Source organism: Carassius gibelio, chromosome A20, assembly GCF_023724105.1.
Source record: "Carassius gibelio isolate Cgi1373 ecotype wild population from Czech Republic chromosome A20, carGib1.2-hapl.c, whole genome shotgun sequence".
In the NCBI taxonomy this organism is placed as follows: domain Eukaryota; kingdom Metazoa; phylum Chordata; class Actinopteri; order Cypriniformes; family Cyprinidae; genus Carassius; species Carassius gibelio.
The window spans coordinates 21,011,281-21,037,438 of record NC_068390.1 but is presented as its reverse complement, the minus strand read 5'-3'; the positions used below and the strand labels follow the sequence as shown (position 1 = coordinate 21,037,438).

Sequence of the window (26,158 nt, the reverse complement as noted above, 5' to 3'; positions counted from 1 at the left end):
TTGTTTGTTTTTTTCAGCATGTTATCTTATATTTGCTTTTGTATTTATACATTGTATATAGGCCTTTTATAATTGACTTTATAAGTTAAAAGGTTAAGTTGAGTTCACACTGTACAGTTTACTGTAATGATTTGCCACAATGTGTGCCACAGTGATAATAATTAACTTAGTGAGTACACCTGTGTAACGCTTTCAGTCATATTATTTGTTAGTCTAACACTCTGTAGGGTAGCTACACACCGCACAACACCCCAAGTATCTTCCCGGAAACGGTCTCGTTTCAGGCCTGTGATACGGTGTGTGGCGCAGATAAGCAGCCAGTGGCGGGTTTCAGTCGTGACGTGTTTCGATAGTTCCCGCCCATCATCCGCAGCCCGTCGTTGCGGCACAGGCAATCAGTAACCTGGACAAACAGCAGGCAGACTTTAGTCCACAGATCCATCCATCATCGCTATGGGAATTATAGCGTTCTTCTTCCAAAACGAAGCGCTTATCCCGTACTACTTGAAACCCGTGCACTCGGGAGCACAGACTATAAAAAGGCGTCAGTGGACGAAATTTGTACACTGAGGGAATAATCCAGCTAAGGGACAATACCTCACAACAACGTGGGTATCCTGTTGATGCGGAGATGCTGATGCTCCACCTTTGAAGTAACAGATGTGCACCTGGGCATATTTAAACAAGTGATTCCACCGGGACAATGCCTGGGAAAATGTCTATGACTTGGTCGCTGATAATGGTAAGTGGGGGATACATTTGTGTACGCATTATGCTTCTCTTTTCTTCTCGAATATTCTAGTTTTTGTTGGATTTAAAGGGACAGTAGCTGTACCTGGTGTCGCTCTTTAGTGCATACTGTAGTGAGGATGCAGCCCAAACAAGGACAGGATAATAAGGCAATTATTTTCTTTTTTAAACATAATAGTTACGGTGGCACACCCTCATTTTAGGCTATTGTTTGTGGTACGTCTTACATTAGTCAATATTTAATAATAAAATCGTAAAATAAGAATTTTATCAAATGTGGAATGGTTAAAGGTTAAATTAGGGACACAGCCTGACCTATTTTACAAGGAAGCCTTTAAAAATAGGAAGTACACTTTGTTATTCTTGAATTAATATATCTTCAAGTGTGTTTCTATTTTTGTAGTTATGACTTAATATTACCAGTTATTTACTAGCCTACATACATTGATTTGATTTACTTAATACCATGCCTTATCATTTTAAATATATTTGTTTCTCCCTGTTGTTTTTGTTTTAAAGATACTGACTATTGATATTCTTTATTAAATACATGACTGGCTACGTGACTGTATAGTCGTGGGTTTACTGATATTTTTATATACACTACAGGGCTTGCAAAATTTTAAAATGCCTGGTAGCCTTTTGGGCAGGCATTCTTCAGATTTTGGTATCCCAAAATAAATCTAACTAGTCCCTATAAAAGGGACATCTTGTGAACTTCACTGCGGACATATCAGCATGATCAAAACTTCTCTGATCGTATTTTCAAGAGAGTTGGGATGCAGACTTCTGAATCACAGGTCGGATTTCATTATTCAGATGAGCAAAAAAAGAACAAAGTTAGGGATTATTTAAATGACACTATTTTAAATGAATATTTAAAGAACACTTTAGTCTACTTTGATACCACAGCAAAAACTGCATTAGTAGCATAGCCTATATATGATGATGATATGATGGTATAAAGATTCACTCAACTTCCGATGCGATGTAAATATTTTAATTAGATTAAAAAAAAAATTAAGCAAAGGGAATTTTAAAAGGTTTCCTTTTATGATTTCTCCGTCAAAATTCTGCACATTTCTTTGCTAAACTGAAATATGTCTAATTACAAAACTGAAAATAAAAATAAATTAACACAAAATAAATACATATTTTTATATAAACAAACTAAGACTTTGCCTGTGCTCTTTAAAAATTAAAGTCAACCTCTAATCACAATCAAAACAAAGATGCTGCATATGTTATTTAGAATGTAAGTAGACTGTATAATTTAGACATCTGAAGCAAAAACAGAATGGTCTGATTTTAGTTTTTTTTCTACATAAAACATGAAGCAGAAACAGCAGACGACGAATGAGAGCGTAAATCCACTCTCGGATAGCAGGTGGCGCTTATGGAACAGCAGAGATACTGCATTTTCTTGGTTACCGTAAAAAAACTACTACTTTAATATGCATTAAACCGAGGCAAGATGAAAAGAAAATACCAACTAAAATGTTCATATAAACTCCACACCCAAATGTATCGCGATTCAATTAACATCTCAACCAACTTGAAACGTCACATATTTTTATTGATTTTCAACTGGCCAGAATGCATCGTTACACCCATAGTGGCAGTAGTCAGTAAATTAAGAAAAAATTGACAAGATAAATAAAATAAGGTCTAACATTAGTTTTCAGGCAGAGAAATGTTATAAGGAAGTGTAAAATAACACTGCATAATGTGCACTGTATAAATTACATATAGATCTTTAAAGCTGACAAACTGCAGCAAGTATTTATAGAATGCACGAAATGCACAAAATATAAGTTATTTTGAGATAATTTTGTTGGTATATGTCCATTCAGGTGCATGTATATGTGAAAGGGGAATACATTTTTTTCACGCGCTGTCTGGAACGCTGCTTTCTGTGTGCGCACTTTGAGTGAATTTGTTCAAACAACAGCCCATGAGTACAGAATTGAGTTCTCTTTTGCCTCTTCTTATGCTTGAATTGCTTAAAACACTTGGATGTTTAAATCAGCAAGACTTAGAAACACGTGCAAATTATAAGGTATGGAGGTTATACATTCTGGTAACCATAAGTGACCCTGGACCACAAAACTCGTCTTAAGTCACTGGGGTATATTTTTAGCAATAGCCAAAAAAAAAAAAACATTGCATGGGTCAAAATTATCGATTTTTCTTTAATAACAAAAATAATTCGGATATTAAGTAACGATCATGCTCCGTGAAGTTATTTTGTAAATTTCCTTTAATAAATATATTAATATGCATTGCAAAGAATTCATTTGGGCAACTTTAAAGGAATTAATTTTTTTTCAGATTCCAGATTTTCAGTAGTTGTATCTACTAACAAACCATACATCAACGGAAAGCTTATTTATTCATCATTAAGATCGATTTATAAATCTCAATTTCAAAAAATGCACACTTAAGACAGTGTGGTCTTATATGGTCACACATAGGACGTCATGCTAGCAATTTTTGTGAGCCCTGAACTTGTTATCATTTTAAAAACTTGTGCATGCCATGAATAATACTTGTGTCATTGTTTCATAGATGATAATGATATTTTTGTCATGGCTTAATAAGCCTATTGTATTGTAAACATTTATATTACTTAATATCCTCATGCAGTAGGAAGTCAGCTGAGGTTAATTTTGGTATATCACATCAGACTGGCTCATCCATTAGCAGGCATTTATCAGGGGACCTTTAAATCCCAAAATGCACACAACTTACTCTTGCTGTTTTCAAAAACAACTAGATTTAGTTGTTTGATACCCATGGTTAATATACATTGTTAGTTTCACAACACAAGAAGGTTTAGCAGTTTTCTCTGTCAGTTTAAACCATCCATTTGCCCTTGAAAAATGCATTTATTGGCATTGGCCCAAATGATGTAATGTGTTTGGCAGGTGGCCATTTGCAGGAATATTTCTCACTCATTCATGCCGACTGCAGACTCTTTGGCTGTTGTTGATCATAAAATGGGCATGAATGCCTCCAGACAGGGAGTGTTTGTTCTTGCTTTGCAGTCTTCAGTTATGACGTATCAGAGGTAACAGGTGCCCTGCTTGTCTAGCAGAATCTGGCTCATGGAATCCTGATGATATCACATCTCTGTGTCTGTTCTTGTAGATTTACATGCTGTGTTTGGCTTGAGAATCAACAAAGGTTCACAATCCTGAAGTTCATAGGCATACTGTATTCACCAAGGCACACCCCAGATTAGGGGGTTGTTCTATGACACTTTTACGTTTGGTTCATCCACATGTTCAATCTTTAGTTACATCATTGATTACTCGATAAGTATAAATAATTGTAAAATAATGTACTTTTGTTTGCATAGATTGCTAGCTCATGTAGTGAAATGCCAGGTCCATTTACTCACAGGTTAGTCAGGAAACCCCTTGAGTCATTCCGAAATGTGAGCGATGGCTCATAAGAGCAACTCAGTCATCACTCAGGCATTGCAAGTTGGTAAAAATAAAGTAACCTGCAATAACTGACGGATGGCACGAATATATATATATATATATATATATATATATATATATATATATACACAAAATTATTTTTTTTTTTTTGCATGTGTTATGTTTTGTATCCTATTTAATACATATGGCTTTTATTGCTCACATTTGGAGCTCATACTCGAAAGCAAAGCATATCACTTTTATTCAGAAGCACCAATTTGAGCAAAAATCTCATTTTTTTGTAGATGTTGATATGGCCAAAAGTAAAATGAAATTCTAATAGCTTGTAATGTAAATCAGTGGTATCTATCATATTTTTCAGACTATAAGTCGCACCTGAGTATAAGTCGCATCAGTCCAAAAATACGTCATGATGAGGAAAAAAACATATATAAGTCGCACTGGACTATAAGTCGCATTTATTTATAACCAAGAACCAAGAGAAAACATTGCCATCCACAGCCGCGAGAGGGCGCTCTATGCTGCTCAGTGGTTCATTTCTCTTGGTTCATGTCAAATTAATTTTGATAAATAAGTCTGACACCTGACTGTAAGTCGCAGGACCAGCCAAACTATGAAAAAAAGTGTGCGAAAATATGGTACTTGTAAAATGTACAATGCATACTGTATGTCAGTCTATATCTCTGTCTATATCTCTATCATCTTGAAATATTAATAACAATTTGGAAGTTATTATTAAATTGTTATTATATTTACTTTCACATCTCACAGCACAAAGCAATGTATAGATCATTGCACACTAAATTCACAGAAATTGGTAGTCTTCTTTTTATTATGTGGCTCTAGTATCACTAGCAAAAGTATCAAACTGAGTCACTGACATCCTGAAGTAAACTCTGAATCGCCTCGGATAATCCCGCTGCTCCCGAGGGGGAACTCTTCATCCTCTCTATATCTCAAGATTGGAAATACCCAATATTTCCTTTCTTTTTCTTTTTTTAAGAAGCGAGAGGACAAAAAAAAAAATCATCCGTACAGATTGAAGATTCCATTTAGTGCTGTTGTACTTTTCTTAATGTATTAATTAATACGCATCGGACTCAGTGTGCAAGGTTTCTGTGTGTCAAATTTTTATAATTTAAAATACAAAAAAAAAAAAAAACATAAGGAAATTTCTGACTCATCGTGGAGTGACCTTTTCTTCTTAATTGAGATTAAAAGGCTTTTGTTGATTCACATTGCCTTCTGGGTAATAATATATATGCCTTAGCAAAGTCCACTTATGTTATTCTATATGCTTAAGATATGTTATTTTAAAGGGGTCATATGACGTTGCTTAAAATAATTGTTTTGTGTATTTGGTCTAATGCAATGGGTTTATGCAGTTTAAGGTTAAAAAAACACATTATTTTCCACATAATGTACATTATTGTTGCACCTCTACACATGCCTTTCTGAAACACGTTGGTTTTTACAAAGATCATTATTCTGAGAAGCAAGGTGTAGGCTCATTGGCCAGCTATCCAGTGCATTGTGACTGGCTGAATACCTCAAGTGTGTGACGTAGTTTTGCTTTCACAAATAGAAAGGAAAAACTGAAATGGCATCAAACCCTTTTAAGGGGTTTTCCATTGTTTTCTTATTGTTTTATTAGTTTTCATTTTAGTTTTATTATAACATTATAATGCCATTCATATTTTTACTTTTATATAATTTAAAGCAGAAACCAGTCTGATATTTAGTTGACATTTGAGGCTTATTACTATAGACTATTTTCAGTTAGAGTGTTTTCAGCTTGTTTATTTTCTTATAAAATAGCGGCATGCAGTTGCATCAAACAATGGTATAAAACTTCAATGTACATGGTGATAATCTTAATTTAATAATCGCAATTTTAAGGAAATAATAGACAATTATGATTTTTATCATAATCGTGCAGCCCTACTTAGAACAATCTTTTTGTATGTGTTTCTATGAAAGTGACACTTTGAAGTGTTTATTTTGAATTGGTGGCAGAACTGCATATTTCTGAATGTCGAGACATTACACAAGAATTTGAAAAACACTCATATTTATAAGCATTCATAAAATTGTCCAAATTTGGGTTTCGTACAAGTGCCCTTTTAACCTAGACACTATGTAGGGTGGGATGAGAAGGTGGAGCTGTAACATCTTACTGTTTTGTACATAACATCCCTTCTTGTGGTTATAGAAAGCAAGGGTGCATGAAAAACTGTTCCTTTTATCTTAGGTTGCCTGTTCCTCTTTCCAGAGCTGGTTGAAAGAAAAAAACAAGTTGTGAAACAACAGTGTACTCATTTTTTTTTTTTTTTTTTTTTTTTTTTGCTTTAGTAGCACAGTAAGCATACAGACATTATCCTGTCATCAGTGAAGTTGCTGTTTTCTCTCTCGCTGCCCTACTTCAAACCGTCGTCTGTTAGCTCAATGCTGGCCCTCTTCGAGAGCTAAGGCCGCTGGGAAAGTGCAGCTTTGTCTAATCGCTATTCATGTTCAGTCTGTCGTCCTAAAACAATCCCCATCACCTCACGAAGAGCAACATGTTCATCCGAGCCCAAGCGCTCTGGCATCGTCCTGCGGTTCCCATCAATGTCAGTATGTGTTTGCTTTAGAATATTAATGTAATGTTTGTTTTGATTCAGCCCTCCCTGTAATAGCAAGGAAATTAGTCTCCTTTGCTTTAAAACTAGTCTCCTGTGCGGTCTGTTGTTGAGGAACTGTAATAAAACTCCAGGGGATTCATGATCAGCAGTTAATAGAACTTTGTGCTTAGAAACTGATGATGCAGCGAGGCTCTTGTGCGCCGCAATTTCCAGCATCATATTCTTTGGTGACAACTTTTATACCGAACCCTGATGCCTGTCATGGCCAAAGCCCCATTTAGGTGTGGACTTAAAACGTGGGCTAGCATCATAAAGTATATTAGGTGCAGTTAACATGCTGTACAGTCAGCTTTGCTGGATGTGCCGGAGGAATGGGAGACTGTTATGATCAGAATTTGGCTTTCAATGAAGCACATTCCAGCTGTAGTAACTTTAGAGCGGCTGTTTTTACAGGCTTCTTGTCATTAAAAGTTATTCTGAAGGTCACCGGGTTGTGAGAGTGCTGTCAACACATTCCAGGGTTCCCTTTTGTTGCTCTGTAAAGTGTTTTTGCATGGTTGATTTGTTGCAGACTGTGTAAATGTTATGCAGACAAGTGTTTTGGAGAGGAAATGTGCTTATGTTTTTGCTCACATAGCTGGATAAAGACAACATGCTTGTTGATCCAATCCCAGAGCATTTTGATGTCACTGTATAATGTTTTTGAGGTCATCTGCTCCATATGATATCGATGTTCTCTTTGGTATTTTTTCAAAATGCTCATTATATTTTTTTTAGTGTTATCTGATGAAATTGAAAAAAGGAGACAGATTTATATATATATATGTATCTATATATGGTAACACTTTAGTATAGGGTCCAATTCACACTGATAACTAGCTGCTTATTAGCATGTCTATTATTAACATATTGGCTGTTTATTAGTGCTCATAAAGTACATATAATGCATGACATCCATAATCCTACCCAATCCCTAAACTTAACCACTACCTTATAAACTATAAGTAAGCATCAAATAAGGAGTTAATTGAGGCAAAAGTTATAGTTAATGGTTGGTTAATAGTGTGAACTGGACCCTAAAATAAAGTGTGACTATATAATATATATAAATATAATATATTCCATATATAATGAAATTAAATGTTGTTCCAATTGTTCCAAATAAAAACATTGTCCTCAAGTAAAATACATTTTTGATAAAGCAACTTTTGAGAAAGGTATATTTTTACAAATCTTTACAAATAGTGTAGCCAATTATAGAGTCTAATTTATTGTTTTATGTATATAGTGCCTTATTTTGTTTAAGACTAAGATACAGTGGAGATGATGAACAATATTAAACAGTTTTTTCTTTGTCTTATTTCAAATAAAATGGTTAGCATGAAATGGAAATTAATCTATTTTCTAAATACATTCATTGATCCTTTCACATAATTTTTTACATTTTTTTTTTTTTTTTTTTTTTTTACTTTGACTTTTTTTTTTCTATGAAATGACAAAATTCTATTATGTTGCTTCACATATACCTGCCCCACCCTGCATTTTATTTTTCAATAACTCATTTTACTTGGATGTACTTCAAAGTAAATAAAAACAAAATAGGAACATCTGTTGCTACTTCCATTTCATCACAACTTTAAATGACTGATGGCTCATTTTCTTGAATTAGTGACTTCCACTGGTGTTTATGTCATTTGAAATGTCAAACTTTGTCTTTGTTGACTCTTCTTCCAATACAAACCGATGACACAGTGGTCATTTATGCTAAATAGACATTTAGTTTGTATTTTGATTGTTTGTATTGTCATTGCATAACAGTCTTCTTGTTGTTCTTTCATTGCTGTTAGCTGCTGATCACTGTGGTCAGTGACGTCTTAACCCACACACTGACCCCCAGCCCGACCACAGAGAAGTCCTTGTCTCCTCGACACTACCATCACATCGACCCCACCACTGGTAACAAGCTGGAGTGCGACAAGTGTCCGGCAGGCACCTACGTGTCCTCCCACTGCACAGAAGCCAGTGTACGGGAATGCAGCCCCTGTCCGGACGGCACCTTCACCCGGGGTGAGAATGGTGTTCAGCAGTGCCACCACTGTCAAAGACGCTGCCAAGCCCCATTTGTCGAGAAAACTCCCTGCACGTCCACCACCGATCGATTGTGCATGTGTCCACCAGGCAGCTTCTCCAAGGGTGGAAAGTGTCAGCGATACTCATTATGTCCACCGGGGTGGGGCGTCCGAAAGCGAGGGAGTGAGACAGAGGATGTGCGCTGCCGGTCATGTCAGCGTGGCACCTTCTCTGATGTGGCATCAGATGTTCTGAGGTGCCGATCTCACACAGATTGCTCATCTCTGGGCTTAACCCTGCTGATCAAAGGCACAGAAAAGACAGATAGTGTGTGTGGGCCAACTCCAGCCAGTTCGGTCTATGTCCTACTTGGAGAGGCCTCCGTTTCCACGGTTTCCAGCACTGAGTCAGCATACAGAGGTGAGAGTGAAGAAGCTCAGTGTAGAGCTTTTCCTTATTGAATAGAGTGCACTTAGTTAACTAGATGCACTGACGTTAGATAGATAGATAGACAGACAGATAGATAGACAGACAGACTTATAGATAGACAGACAGACAGACTCGTAGATAGACAGACGGACAGACAGACTCGTAGATAGACAGACAGACAGACAGACAGACAGATACGTAGATATATAGACAGACAGACAAACAGATACGTAGATATACAGACAGACAGATACGTAGATATACAGACAGACAGACACGTAGATAGACAGACAGACACGTTGATAGACAGACAGACAGACAGACAGAAAGACACGTAGACCGACAGACAGACAGACAGACACGTAGATAGACAGACAGACACGTTGATAGACAGACAGACAGACAGAAAGACACGTAGACCGACAGACAGACAGACAGACAGACACGTAGACAGACACGTAGACAGACAGACAGACAGACAGACACACAGACATGTACAGTAGATAGACAGAAAGACACGTAGACAGACAGACAGACATGTACAGTAGATAGACAGAAAGACACGTAGACAGACAGACAGACATGTACAGTAGATAGACAGAAAGACACGTAGACAGACAGACACGTAGACAAACAGACAGACAGACAGACACATAGACAAACAGACAGACAGACACGCAGACAGACAGACACGTAGACAGACAGGCAGACAGACAGACACGTAGACAGACACATAGACAAACAGACACGTAGACAGACAGACACGTACGTAGGCCTGTACAGGTGTAGATGTTTATCAGCAATAGCTTTTTTTAATTTCCCACTTGTTTCTAATGATTGACCGATAGATCACTGATGCCGATATATTGGCCGATATTTGGTATTTTTCAAATAACGGCATCTGCCGATAAGTTTCTCTGCTTGGCCGATGTGGTCGAGTCTGGACTATTATTTTGACGGCGCTGAGAACGGCAGTGCCTGAGCACACAGTGCTCACATTCTCCCTCTTGTTCGCTGTCGTCATTAACAGTTCTGTCTAATATGGATAGAATTGTCTAATAATCAGAACGGTTAAATGAAGAAGTTATTGTACACAAAAAGTATTACGACGATTGCTTTTATATTATTAGTAATAGAAAGGCAAACATTTTAATACTTTCTTGTTTGCCGTCAGCATTAAGTTTATACACATTTATATCATTTAAACAAATCTTTGAATGGCTAATGAACATTTCATTTCACAAACCTTGCAAACTTAGTCGAATCCAGCTGTGAGAAGTGTGCATTTTGTTCCAGCATGATCATGTATTCTCTGTGTGACGATCAATCCATGTGAATTGAATGCTTTAAACTTTAAACTTGTGATTTAAAATCATTCTGCGCTTTATGCATTTGCCCACTGTCATATTCATGTCTCTCTGTGTGCTGTATGTAAAATGAGGGTTACCCTGGCTTTATTTGAAAAATATGATTCCCAATGCACACAAACTTCCCAGAATACTGTGTACCCTTTTGGTTGCAGTGTTTACTTCCTTTTTAATTATATTTTAATTTAATATTTATTTATTTGTGAAAAATACTTTGTCATGTAAAGTATAAGTATGTTTATTTTACATGTTTATTTTTTAATCCATTGCCAAATGGTTTCAAATTTCTTAACTATTAATAAAAAAAACTTTCCAAGATATCGGCATTGGGTGTCAGAAAAACAATATCGGTCGAACACTACTTGTTTCTATAGCTTACTGTGTAAATAATTATAATTATATTATTCTTATTAATAATAGTAAAAATAATGTCAATAATACATTAAGTTATTTAACACCTTTTAATTTACACACACTATCATTTAAGAATTTTATGCTTGGTAAGATTATTTTAATGTTTTTCAAAAGAAGACTCTTGTGCTCAACAATAGTGCATGAATGCATAAATAAAAGTGTTGATTTCTTTAAAAGAAACGTACTGACCCCAAACTCTTGAACAGTAGTATGTATGTAGAAATAATGCACAATATTTCTGATTCCTCAGTTTGCATTGACTTTATTTTTTGGGGGTCAAATCTGAGCAGTTAAGATGAGAAATCCATGTGAGATTGTGTTGGCTGTGCAGCACAGCTCCACTTTGCTATCAACACATGCCAGCTTGATGCTGGATTAAAGTTTTAGATACTCTCCCTTCTGTTTTGTTGTCTAGGATAAGCTCATCATTAGGACTGTATTTAATTCTCTCTCTCTGTCTCTCTGTTTTTGTCTGCAATTATATGATCCACTCTGCCCACAGCAAGCACTGCAGTTTCACCAGCTGCAGAGAGTCAGGATGTAGCAGGGGCGGTCCTCAGTAGCACAGACGTGGCCCTTGATGCTGACTACATTCCCACAACCACATGTTCCTCCAAGGCTAGTGATGAGGATGGTGGACTAAAAGCTGCAACTCAGGACTTCACTCAATTGCAAAACAAGCTTTCCTTATCACAAGACCCCCAGATTGCCAAGGAACAGGCCATGGAAACTCTGTCTGAGGGCAAGGCTCAGGTTTCTGGCTACCGGCCCATCCGCAGGGGAGCGCCGAGGCCTAGCACACACAAGCACTTTGACATCAATGAGCACCTGCCTTGGATGATAGTCCTGCTGCTTCTGCTGGTGCTGGTAGTGATCGTGGTGTGCAGCGTAAAGCGCAGTTCGCGGGTGCTGAAGAAGGGTCCCAGACAGGATCCCAGCAGCATCATGGAGAAAGCCATCCACAAGAAACCCAGCTCTCCAGTGCAGAAAAAGGAGAGGTGGATCTACTACTCAAATGGACAGGGTGAGTTAATTTTTTTTAATTTTTATACTTATATTTCAATGTTTTGTGTTTGCGCACAAAACGTTTGTGATGGAAATAATATGAGATGGGAGCAAAAACTATATTTCAATGCTTTTAGGAGCAAACTCTGAGAACATAGCACTGAAAGAGAATATATTCACCATGTCCTCTTAGGGGCTCCATCACAAATTAGATTAAGTCTGATTTCTATTTTTATTTATTTATTTTAGTCATTTTTCATTATGATTAAAATGACCATTCCAAACAATTAGAAAAATCTTATTAAAAATAAATTACAATGCAAAATGATGTTAATTTAACATAATTTAACATTTAATTTAATTTTTTTTTAACCTTTGGGTTTATAATTCTTATAAATGCTAATGTAAATTCAGCTTTACACTATAACATTTTTCAACCAAATAACTTAAGCTGAAGTGTGTATTTTTTCTATGTTAAAATACTTTCTCCTATCCCAGCTTATCTGAAAGTAAATCATTCGTAGATTGATTTTCCCAGAAAATTGTAAACACTGTGTTGGATTCTCATGGCTCTGTTTGTTTGAGAAAATCCCAACCAGCCCAGCTTTGCAACAATGATTCAACCAGTAATGTGATTTTGAGGCATGGCTGCCTGTTTGGCTGACCAATGGCAGGCAGGCGGAGTGTCCTCAAATAGGGAAACTTGTGCAGACTTTACATACTTCACCTAGAACTAGATTGACGAATGGCATTTATGGATTTATGAAAAAGTGTTAATGCTATATGGATGACCCAGCACTTTGCAATCTGAAAAGTGGCACAGTGAAATTCCAATGCACTAGAGCATCTGTGGACCTGTCTTCACACCAGTGTGTATCGTATTGAGAACTTCAACAGTTACATAAGCAAGACCAATATCAAGATCACCTCTCTCGTTTCCTGTCAGTCACTTGATCAAACAGAACCTGATCTCTTTCTCATTCTGCTCCTTGTAGCCTTTGGTTTACATCTCTGGAGTTTCTCTTTCTTTCTTTCTCTTTTATTCATTATTACACACTCTTTGCCCTTTAACCTTGTTGTTACTATGCATCAGAGGCTGCTAGGTTAATCAGGACTGTGGCGATGGGCAACGGCTTATGTTAGCCTCAGATATCCGCCTGTGTGTGTCTGATTCTACTTGAGCGGTTGGAACCAGATTATTCCAGTTCTTTGTGGTTTGAGAGCTAGAGGAGTTTATCAGCAGACATAGCCTTGTGGGAGATGAGAGGAGGGACTTCCTTATGTGTCATGAGACATGAATTCAGGGTTCCTCTGTATATTGTGCTGGAACCTCACCCTTGAGCAAACACCTAACCATAAGTATTGGCATATGTCATTTATTCCACACCGTTTTGCTACAGTTGTGACTGATACTTTATATTGTGTGGTTTGCTGATGAGAGGTACAAGCATTCCGATTTACATTTTATGATAAAATGAATAATAAAATGACTAAAGATGTCTTACACTCACAAATGGAAACGGAATATTATAGAGACTTTCAGCTGGGCTGTTTTGACTTTAGGGTATTAAGAAACCACCTAGCAACCACCCATAAAGGTGTGGACATATTAACAAAATTTTATTTGCAAAAATTGTCTGTTGTCAATAGTGTAGTGAAGTATGAATCATAGTTCACACAGAAGTCACTTTCAAACCAAGCAGCTTTCTTTTAGTCAAAGCATACAATTTGCATGACTAACCGATCCTGATGCAAAATCTGTGTGGGAAAACCCTTTGTTCTCATGAAAAGTTCCCAATCCATTGGATTCCTATTGAAATGAATGAATTCTACCCAAAAACAATAAATTTGACCACACCTTAAAGGGTTAGTTCACCGAAAAATGAAAATTATGTCATTAATGACCACCCTCATGTCGTTCCAAACATGTAAGACCTCTGTTCATCTTCAGAACACAGTTTAAGATATTTTAGATTCAGTCCGTGATCTCGGAGTCCCTCCATTGAAGCTGTGTATACGGTATACTGTCCATGTCCAGAAAGGTAAGAAAAACATCATCAAAGTAGTCCATGTGACATCAGAGGGTCAGTTAGAATTTTTTGAAGTATCGAAAATACATTTTGGTCCAAAAATAGCAAAAAAGTATGACTTTATTCAGCATTGTCTTCTCTTCCGTGTCTGTTGTGAGCGAGTTCAAAACACTGCAGTTTAGTGATATCCGATTTGTGAACGAATCACTCGATGTAACCGGATCTTCTTGAAACAGTTCACCTAATTGAACTGAATCGTTTGAAACCGTTCGCGTCTCCAATAAGCATTAATCCACAAATGACTTAAGCTGTTAACTTTTTTAATGTGGCTGACACTCCCTCTGAGTTCAAACAAACCGATATCCCGGAGTAATTCATGTACTCAAATAGTATATCGACTGAACTGCTGTGAAGAGAGAATTGAAGATGAACACCGAGCTGAAACTGACAACTAACGAATGATTGACTCATTTTCGAGTCAAGAACCCTTTCTGTTGGACACGTCCGATTCGAGATCCGAGGAGCTGATGATAACTGCGCATGTGTGATTCATTGTGAAGAAGACTGACACACAGCGCGTCTGAACGGAACTGATTCTTTTGATGATTGATTCTGAACTGATTCTATGCTAATGTTATAATGTTAAGGCTTGAATGAAGGGCAATCATCGCCAATGACCCCATTTACGTAGAGCGCAAAAGAGCCGGTGAACCGAACCGTTGTCTTCAACCGGTTTATTGAATCGAACTGTCCGGAAGAACCTGTTCGTGGAAAAGAACCGAACTTCCCATCACTACTGGTGATCCGAAAACACTTTTTTTTTTTTTTTTTTACTTTTGCAAGCAAAGAATTTATTGAACGCTGACCTTTTGTGTTCAACTGAGATCGTAGAGCCTCCTTGATTCATGTTAGAAAGCACAGGTAACCTTTACACAGCCGGTTGCCTCCGCGAACAAAACATTTCCCTAATGCATTCAAGGTGGGCAGTTGAAGTGCATGTGTGTCTGTTTACTACATTAGTAAAACAATGGCCATAAAGGGCCGCATGGGAAACATATATAAAGATGAAGGAGTGATCGTACAAATAATGAATTCTTTCGTTGGAGGTATAACAAAGCACGCATAGCGAAGATCAAAGACGTAGAACCACCCGCATGTACGCCTCATATAACAACCTCTGCAATAGGTGTTATCTATAAAAGCCCACTGGCCAGAACAAGGGTGGGCTGGGGTTTTTATAAGAGATGATTAGGAACCTCATGTTTGAGCTCTACTCTGCCAGCATTTTGTTTAGGAGTCAGAGAAACTCGGGGGAAGCTTGTAGGATCCCCTTGCTAGTGAGCCTCCCCTGGTCTTCATCAGGCAAATTTTTCATTGTTTTAATGGGGAAGTTGTAATTTTTACGGCTGGTACAGTGTATGAGGTGTCAGGGATTTATGGGATGACTGCGTTGCTGTGAGACATTCCCACAAAGCCACCACGGCGACTCACTAAAAGGGGAAGTTCTGACTCCCTTTGAGGATTCTTTTGTTTTGTAGCCAACTTAGACCTGTTGCAGCTGGTTTGCCATCTCATTGAATTCTCATAGGAAGACGTTAAAGCTTTGTTTTATTGTAAACGGCTGTGGTTGATAAGCTGTTGTCTTCATACATGAAAATGAGCCATGAGGTATTTCTCCACTTTTACATAACGCCTTTTTTAGGTACCCTATTAACGGCTGTTATTAAGATTCATATAGTGGTCTGATCACAAGTGGTCAGCCACTTACATCTAGTATGTGTCTCAAATACATCTCATGTGACAATGAAATACTGACAATGGATTTTTTTTACTAAGAAATTGCTAGTAAATTTCACCAAAAAGGGCAAGCAACATTAAATTTAATGTCAAATTTATAAGTAGAAAAACTAAAAATAATTTGTTACAATGTAGTAAAAAAAAAAAAACTATGGGTGATGTCACGGACACTATGTCCATGTTTTTTTTCTTTTTCTTCTTGTTCTTATTGTTATCGGAGTTGAAATTTGTAAATTTTCCCTCTCTCTCTCTCTCGTGTGTATATATATATTTATATATATATATATATATATATGTATATATGTGTGTGTGTATATGTGTATGTGTATATATATATATATAATGTATATGTATATATATGTATATATATGTATATATATATGTATATGTGTATGTATGTCTTGAATGTATCTTTATGTATATTTAATGTATTATATGCAATATAATTACATAGATTTACTGCATACAAAAAAAAAGAAAAAAAGAAAACATTATATAATGTTAAATATTAAATAACAACAAAAATTCAAGTCACATTATTTTAAGAGTTTAGGAATAACATTGTACTTGCTGCATGAAGCACATACAAGCCTGGAAACATTTGTGAGCACGCTGTACATTCAGGTAGTGGCGGCACGTGTTTTTCCTGCATTTCATAAAAGTAGCCTTCGGGAATAGGGCAACCAAGTCCATCACGGAATAACGGTACAATCATAGACAAGGGACAGCATCATGCGAACCATTGACTTTGGCCTAGATCACTCAAACAGAGCCTGTCCTCCTTTAACACACTGTCATGCTGTAGCAACCTCTGGAAAAAACAGGCGAGAGGATGGGCAGCCTGCAGGCCTTGGCATTTTTAGATCCGCAGTGCAGTCTGTGGCACGCTATCCTCCAGAGAGCTCCAGTGAATTTGCTACAGATGGATCCCAAACAAGACAGATCTGGCTTACAGATAGATGCTTTAATACCTTCCAGCAGTAGTTGTCCTCTACAACCATCCTGTTATGCTGAACTCTGTCATGTTTATCTCATGTAGAGACTAATTCAACATGGATTTCATTGATCTGTGTTTTTTTTAATCGGGTTATCTTGTACTTTGACAACAGTCTCTTAGAAAACAAGCTTCAGAATTTCAGAGTTTTTCAGAAACTGTTAAAACTGTTTAAAACATAAAAAAGTGGTTGCCTTTTACAGAGTTTCTATTTACAACTAATGTAACTAATGTTTTTTTTTTACATAATAACAAATGATCTCATTCTTGACTAGCCTATAGCACAAAAAGTGTGAGATGAGTAACACATGATTAAGTTTAATACATTCAGATCCCTCACCCTGTGTATGATCGATAACAAACACAAATAAGTATCAAGTGGAAATATGCAACACACAGCATATACGTATATAATTAAAGAATTAAATATGAGTTACATTACACTCATGTTTCCCTGGGTTTGCTTCAGGCATCCACTCTTAGAAGGATTCCCTAGGAAGCAACTGTCACTCTATACCAAAGTATATAAACACTGCAATCAATCTAGGTCTTTCATATGACCTAATCCATGGGGCAGCATGTCCCACAGGAGCCGCTGATGTACTGTAACCCTAGAGCTCTGCCCTTCTGCCCATCCACTGTATGATTCCATTCGCTTAGTGTGTCTACACTACATTACGCCAACAGCACATCATTTACAAGATAGATGAAGGATTTTTGATACTGCAGACACAAAAGGCAATGCATACACTAGCATTCAAAAGTTTGGGGTTGGTAAGATTGTTATAAATAATTAAAAAAAAAAAAAAAAAAAAAATATATATATATATATATATATATATATATATATATATATTTGATCAAAAATACAGCAAAAACAATAATGCTATGAAATATCTCAGTCTTCAGTGCAATGCATTTTAAAGTATTAATTACAAAAAAACATGTTACCTCCAAACAATAATGGCATTCTGCACTGCACTATAATATATCAGTACAGGTTGTCACTGTACTTGTTGAGGCTCAAACTGTAGTTTACAGTAGAAAAACATATGATTGCCCTTTCCTCTCATATTCTAGGTGTTGACATCCTGAAGCTGGTGGCAGCACAGATTGGCAGTCAGTGGATTGACATGTATAAGTCTCTGGCCAGAGCCAGCGAGCGAGAGGTGGCCGCCTTTTCCAATGGCTACTCGGCTGATCACGAGAGGGCATACGCTGCTCTGCAGCACTGGACCATACGCGACAATGATGCCAACCTGGTCAAGCTGATCAATGCCCTCCACAGCCAACGCCGCATTGACGTGGTGGACAAGATACGAAGTGTCATGGAAGACAATCCTCAGGTGAGTGACTGGGTTTTAGGTTGATGAATGATGTTTTCAGTTACAGCTGTTATTTTCAGCTGGTCATGTGTCTGGAACATGGAGCCATCCATTAGGCCAGGGACCCTGGGAATGCAAAAAAAAAAAAAAATCAAATAAATAAATACATTTTGGTAAAATAAACAAAAATAATTCAAATGAAACCATATTTATTAAAATGAATAGTAAATTATTATATAAAGTTAAAATAAATAATAAACAACTAAATAAACAATTCAAGCTAACATTTTAATAAATATGATTAAAATTTATAAAATACATATTTAACATAATTAAATTGATAAATAAATAATGCATCAAACAGTACAGTGCTGCTGTACATTTTATGTACAACTAAATATTAAGCAAATATTTTACACATTTATCTTACGAATTTTTCACAGTGTTAACTGGGTTTTGGGTCTTTAATAATCATATTTAGGGGTTTGTTTAAAAAAAAACAAAAAAACAATTAAAATAGTTTTTATTAATAAAATAATACAATAAATGGTTTACACTATATATAGTCTAAGTGTTTGTATTGTTGTATATTAAAAAAAACATCAGATTTGTTCTGTCATGGTTAAGCCACAAGCTAATGTATTAGTCAAGCCACAATAATGGGTCAAGTAGTCATGTGTGTGTATATAGTCTTACACAACACACACACCCTAGGTCTAATAACTCTGTATTTGGATAATACGTGTGCAGAAGTGTAAACAAACCACATGAGTGCATCATGACTCCTGGCTGCATCCCACTGAGCTGCATTACTAATCACAAAAGCCTGACAGGCTTCCGGGGATGAAGGATCATTCATCAACTTTCATTTTCAAGCCTTTCCTGTGTTCAGATTGTATAAAGACCACATTATATTTACTCTGTCCTTGTCTCAAGGTCGTGGTAGATTGTGAAGTTAAGGCTTTTGGACTAATTTTGATGCTACTGATATGACCAAGATAAATTGAGATAAAACTTATTTATATGTCTGCCTGTCAACGGCATCTCATAATCACATAATTGCCAGTGCGGTTGTTGACTTTCACTTAACGTACGTTTGTGAAGGTTGAACAAAGTCATCTCTCTGCAGAGCATGTCCTGTTCACCTGTTCTTTTCATATGTCCTCATGCTTTCTTTAGAAATCTGCATGTTTAAATTAGTAGTTCACCTATAAATTAACATTAAAAAGATTTTTTTAAACCATTTTATATATATATATATATATATATATATATATATATATATATATATATATATATATATATACATACATACACACACACACACACACACACATATATATATATATATAAAATTACAGGAAATGTAAGTTATCAGTAACAACTAACCAACGTTGCCAGTGAAATGTAGTTCAAATGTTTTTTTTTTTTTTTTTTTTTTTTTTTTATGATTTACAAGAATAGTTTTTTTTTATTTTATTCATTTGATGTTTATTGCTTGAGAACAACAGCGATATGGAGGAATTTAATAAGTGACAATCTTGATGCTTTACAGTACCTGGTCACCATTAACTTTCATTGTGTGGAAAAATAAAAATTACCATTTTCTCTGATTCCTTTTGTGAAAATATTTGTAAAATATTGTTATTATAGTTTTTTTAATGATAGCGAAAATAAGTACTACTAACCAACAATTGGTCCCAAAATTTAGCTGGACATAGCCTTTTTTTCTACTTTATTATTTGGAATCTTGCAATATATTAAAATAAATTACAATTTATAAAATTACATTTTATTGTTATTATTTTTAGTTTTATTCATACTATGGCAAATATCCGCTCTTTTCAATTGTTCTTTGTATTCAGCTGCTGAAAGTAAGTCATACAAGGTTTTTAACAACATGAGGATGAGTAAATAATGACAGGACTTTTATTTTTGGGATGAACATCCCTTTAAAAGATGTGAACCACAGAACGTGAGAATGGGCCTGGACATTTTCTCTTTCTCTGAGCAAAAACATAATGATGCTTACAAGAACTGATATTGAATTAGCAATGCTGAATGAAAATGGTACAGAAAAGAGGATAAAGCATCATTATCATAGACTGAGCGCCATTCATCAGAGTCACATGTTTCTGGATAAAATCACATGTATCCCATGTGCCACAATGTCAGGTGAATGAATTACACTTAGTAAGAAAGAGAAAGACATTCGTATCAGATTAAATGTTTCTCAAAACCATTAGGACATTTGGATTTAGGTATGCTTGTCCTTGTTTACAAATTACTAGAAAGTAAGGAAGGAGAATTGAGTTATTTCTTCAAATGTGTGATCTCCTTTTTTTAATTTCATATTCATTCAGATTTTCTCCTGGATTCATGTTATTAGTTTCTTTTACTGCCTATAAGAAGAAAGACATGCAGTTTTATGAATTACAAAGGATACAAAATCATACCACTTAGACTTAACATCCAAGTAAACCTCAGTGCTCCACTTGTTATGGACACCAGCCAAGCAACCCCAGAACATTTAGACGCCTTCTGAAAGCTGCCATCAGCATTGTCCTGTACTACTATTTGAATATTGCATTTTGACAGGTTTTCCCAATCATAAAGTAGAAACAAGGAAGAAACAACTTTTCTTTCTCTTGAAATTATATACAGGTATATATCATTTTTACGCATAATGTAAAAAGTTCTCTTTTCAAGCTGTCTGTAGTCAGATGTGGACCATGCTCTGTGTGCTAGATGGTCTTGTTGAGTCTGGAGCAGTGTCAGCTGCTGGTAATAAGATCAGTGCGGCAGTGACACACTTTCCACATGTGGCTTGTATCCGGGTGGGTGACGGCACAGTGTTCCTGCTGGGTCCCACGTTGTGCTTTCAAACCTTTGCCAACAGCTTGTCTGCTGAATATGAATAGAGAAGATATTTGGGTATACACCCACCCTTCCATCCGTGACATGCATGAACAGTAGACTCTGTGATTAGAATAATGTCATTGACACTAGACACTAGACAGGGAAGACTTTAGCCTTTTTATATTAGTCAGTTTTAAAAACAAATTATATGGGCTCTGGCTATGTGTACAAAAATTCTATAATTCAAAGGACTGGGTTTTAAAGAAATTAATAATATTATTCAGCAAGGATGCATTTAATTGATCAAAAGTGACAGTAAATACTTATATTGTTACAAAAAATATTATCTTGGAAATAAATGCTGTTCATTTAAACATTTTATTCATCATAGAATCTTTGCTGGGTTTACCAATAATGATTGATCTTAGCGCTTAAGAACGTTTTCTACAAGTAATTTTACGATCGTTCGTTATTGTTTCATGTGCCTTTCCAAACAATGCATGTAAAGCAATCACACCTAGCTGTGCTGTAAGTGCTACTTAGGAGTCGCTCTCCGTCTGTCAAGTGCTGAAATGTCACCTTATAGAATGGCTCGTAATTATAGTACACAATCGTTTATTGACGTTAACCTAATGCTGCGTTCCAGGCAGACAACTTGGATATAATAACTATAATACAATACAATATTATATTATATTATAGTGTATAATATTATACTTTACATAATAATATATAATGTACATTATATACTGTATAGAGAGAGAGCGAGGGAGACGTTAGCAACTTCAGCAAGACATTGACACACTTTTTCCCCAGTCTTAGAAGCATTTCCTACATTACTTCTTTTAGTCGTTTTTTTCTGTCAATTAAAAATATTTTTTCTGCCCCTTTTAATTATTTCATTTATAAATTAATAAAAAAATAAAGAAAACGAGTCATAAAGTGTAAAATAAAGCACAATCAAATCTTAAATTATAATCGCATTGCACTTGAATCTGCCGATTGTCCTGCAGGTGACTGCATAAATCGATCTTCTTACGATGCACTTAGGGCTTAACGATTACTCCAGAGCACTCGTAAATCTACGATGATTTTTAAGTGCTACTTAAGTTACAATGCTTTTGGGAAACAGACCGTAATATTAAGATCAGTCGTACAATCGTTTTTATGAACTTCTTAGGCTTCAAATTTTTTGGGAAACTCAAAACTCAATATTATTACAATTTTAAATTTCTAAAGTCAAAGGGAAATTCATAAACACATTAATCACATTGCATAAATTACCTCTATTGAGTTTTGATCATTTACTAACTGTTCAATGAAAATACTAGATTTCCTGGAACTGTTTGCACTTTTGCAATAGCACAAAAAATGAAAGGAGAGAGAAATGTCTGTGGCCTGTAATGCTTCATTATTCCTATATGAACTCACTCGACCACTTGTGTTGCCTGTTGTGTTGTATAGCTGGTGTCTTTGAGTTCAGAGCTGTTTTTCTCTGTGTGTGGTGACTAATGAATGACTAAATGTGATATTTCACCATGCCTCTTAGAGTAATGGTCTGCTTTTCTATGTGGCATTGATTATTCACTGCTGACTCTAAGGGAAACTTTCCCAGAAATGGAGTGGGTTACGTCCTTCCTATAATGTAGATGTTTCACTTCTGAAGTTTGAATACCTGCCCAGGCTATTCTAGGCTTCCTTCCTTTAATAGCTTATGTCAGGATTTCCCAATCTGGGAATCACCAGAGCTTTCTTAGGGTTCAGATAACCCTCAAATAGGTGGAAAAATATTCTTCTGTTGTTTTGAAACTAGACATGATCAAACTATGGACACATGATGTCATATTGGTTACTCGATACTTAAGCATTTTTTTTTTTTTTTACAGTTGAAGAGTCACCAATATAAGTATTACACATATTTTACTGCCTTTGTTTCTAAGCATAGTTTTTATTTAACATTTTAAATGGTAGAATTTTTGTTAAATATTCAACTGAAAGATTGTTGTTGTAATGTTATGCTGTTACTTATCATATATTATATTATATTTATATATCTTTCGTTAATATATTCTTGACGATGATATGAAAAAACAAACAATAATTTATACATTTTTGGTGTAATGTTACAGTAATGATGTGGATATATTTTACATTTATATCTAAAATTGGATCGATAGAAAAAAAAAAAATAAGGGGCTAAAACAGGGCCTGCATATGGATTATCCTGGGCATGTTTTGTTGATAAGGTCACTTAAAATGCATAGCTTGCTAAAATGGTGTCCATATTTGCCTTTAGTATCCAATACAGACTAAAGAAGAACCAGACTGTGGTAATAAAATCTGGACTGTACCGACTTCCTGTAAAGTGACTCGTTCTTGGAAATGCACCATTAATGTTCCAACACACTGGTATTACAAGTATGCTTTGCACGCAGACAGGGGGTTTTGTGACTGTAACACAGGCCATGGGCTTTGTGGTCAGTGAATTTCTGGTTGTTTCATTTGTTCTCCCCTGACGCAAAGGGACACAGGGAAATGATTAATGTGGGTGATCCAGGGCTACAAAGGCTGAACCCTTTGTGCCCATCCGGCCATGAGCACATAGAGATACACTTGTAGTGCCCGCACACTATCTATCAGCAAAGACCCTCATTCTTTCAAATCCATTTCTCACATAATAGTTGTTCCAAGAAAACTTTTTGTCCTGACAGGATACACTTGTTGGTTCAGACCGTTACGAAAAAGAATCTCTAAAGAAATGTTCCCCAGAATGATGTTCTCATCATGTACTGTGACACCTCTTTTGCCGCAGGTTGACCTGAACAATCTACTGACGGCTGTGAATGTAAACCATTGTCTGAGCCCCAGACATAAGCCTATCGAGTCGCCCGGTGTGGTGGTGGAGCAGTCCCCCATGGAGCACACCAAAGGATTCTTCACTGAAGAATCAGAGCCACTGCTGCGCTGCGACTCCACTTCCAGCAAGGACTCTGCCCTCAGCCGCACGGGCTCTTTCATCACCAAAGGTAAACACACACATGGAAAAACAGCTAGAAAAACACACCGTTAACCAAGTTAGTAGTAAAAACCTATAATTATAAATAAAAATACAATATAATATATTATTACAAACATAAAGTATAATAATAATAAATCATCATCACAGATGTTTTATGTTCCTGGATTGTATGTAGAACCATTTGCAAAGAGTTTAAATCATAAGAAATGTAACCCATTTCATTCATGTTTTATTTTTCATTATTTTTTTGTAATATTTAATTCTGTTCTCATAATTTAACAATTTCAGTTAATGAATGTGTAATTAAATGTAATTGTCTTTTGCCTCATGTCATGTGTGTGGTGAAAGGTATTGTAGTAATATCTTACAATATATCACCCCCTCGTGGATGCTTTATGTTCCTGCATTGTTCATTCAGTTCAGTTTTTCATTTTTAGGCCCTATTAAATGCTTTATACATTTTTTTTTAAGCATTTTTAATTTATATTAGTAAAATCTTTAAATAATACATGATAATCATTTAAATTCTCATCATTTAAATGTCAATTAAAATTCTGAAATAACACAGCAAGTATGTGTTTGTGTATATATATATTATATATTATATATATATTAGTATGAAATATATATATATTAGTATGAAATAAATATATATATTAGTATGAAATAAATATATATATTAGTATGAAATAAATATATATATTAGTATGAAATAAATATATATATTAGTATGAAATAAATAAAATGAGTGTTAGCACTATTAATGAGGTAAAAGCAAGTATATTTCCCCCTTGTGGATGCTTTATGTTCAACCATGTATAAACAAATCATATGACATGCTATTTTTTTTCTTCTTGAGCTATTTTTACACAATCTCATATTAAATATCACATTTGTATTTTAAATTTGCACTTTTCTTCAAAGAATATCATGAATAGTAATTGCTTAAGAATTTTTTTAATTGATGGCAATGCTCAATCTTCTCTCCCGCAGAGAAAAAAGACACGGTGCTGCGGCAGGTGCGTCTGGACCCCTGTGAACTGCAGCCCATCTTCGACGATATGTTGCACATTCTCAGCCCTGAGGAGCTCCATATTATTGAGGAGATCCCGATGGCAGAGGACAAGCTGGACCGCTTGTTCGAGATCGCAGGGGTGAAGAGTCAGGAAGCTAGCCAGACGCTGCTTGACTCAGTCTACAGCCACTTGCCTGACCTCCTTTAGACCTTTACAACACCTCTCTATTGTCAGCTACAGAAACAAAGTGGCAGACACACAAATGTGCGCTCACTCCGTTCCATTGTGTCATTCAGTGACATGCACGAATTCTCAGACGGGAGCTTATTTGCACATAAAAAAGCAGCTCCTTTTGCTAGAATTCACAGAATGTAGAAGCAGCGTTCTCATGTTTGTGAGGCCTTGACTGGATATACAGCGGGTGTCAATGCTATAACCTCTCATAACAGCATATTCTTGCACACACCTCAGCATGATGTCTAACTCAAAGCTATATGATGTAACTTATGAACTGGTTTGTAAATTGTTAAAATCAAGCAGTTAGTCCTATGATTTTTTTTATTTTATTTTTATTTTTTATTACAACTTACAAATTAATCTCCTGATCAGCAAGATATTTTTGTTCCTTTCGTTTGTCTGTTTTATGTTCTTAAATATTACCACTGTAGCTTGTTTAGATTTCAAGGGCACTGAAAACTATTCTACCTGGTTCTGATACAAATCATGTGCACTCACTACACAACTCTCAAAATAAATCCATTCCCATGTGCTTTTCCAATAAAAGAGGACAAAAACAAGTATGATGTTACAAGTTATTTCACACAGGCTAGAGTACAAAAAAAAAAAAAAACTATTTCACAACATTTAAATGTAGCATTTGAGTGTTGATATTGCAGATGATGATATGTGGTACAGAGTGAATGTCTCTTAAACTCTGTTAAATCTAGTCACTCTGGTGCTAGATGTAAAACTATTGGATAGTGGTCGATTTTATTTCAATAACAGGGTGTTTA

General features: G+C 35.9%; 1 protein-coding gene across 1 annotated transcript; it reads left to right on the top strand.

The window, feature by feature from the left end:
* Nucleotides 1-280: 280 nt before the first annotated feature.
* LOC127938428 (tumor necrosis factor receptor superfamily member 21-like) lies at nt 281-25,942 on the top strand. Its single transcript, XM_052535025.1, has 6 exons — nt 281-742; nt 8,668-9,310; nt 11,603-12,124; nt 18,007-18,272; nt 23,923-24,136; nt 25,123-25,942. The coding sequence occupies exons 1-6, from the start codon at nt 704-706 to the stop codon at nt 25,350-25,352; spliced, it is 1,914 nt and encodes a 637-aa protein (XP_052390985.1). The 5' UTR covers nt 281-703; the 3' UTR covers nt 25,353-25,942.
* The last annotated feature ends 216 nt before the right edge of the window (nt 25,943-26,158 follow it).

Coding starts and splice junctions, on each gene's coding strand:
- LOC127938428 (XM_052535025.1), top strand. CDS start 704: ATGCCTGGGAAAATGTCTATGACTTGGTCGCTGATAATG. Junction 12,125..18,006: donor CTACTACTCAAATGGACAGG/GTGAGTTAATTT, acceptor CTCATATTCTAG/GTGTTGACATCCTGAAGCTG. Junction 18,273..23,922: donor TCATGGAAGACAATCCTCAG/GTGAGTGACTGG, acceptor CTTTTGCCGCAG/GTTGACCTGAACAATCTACT.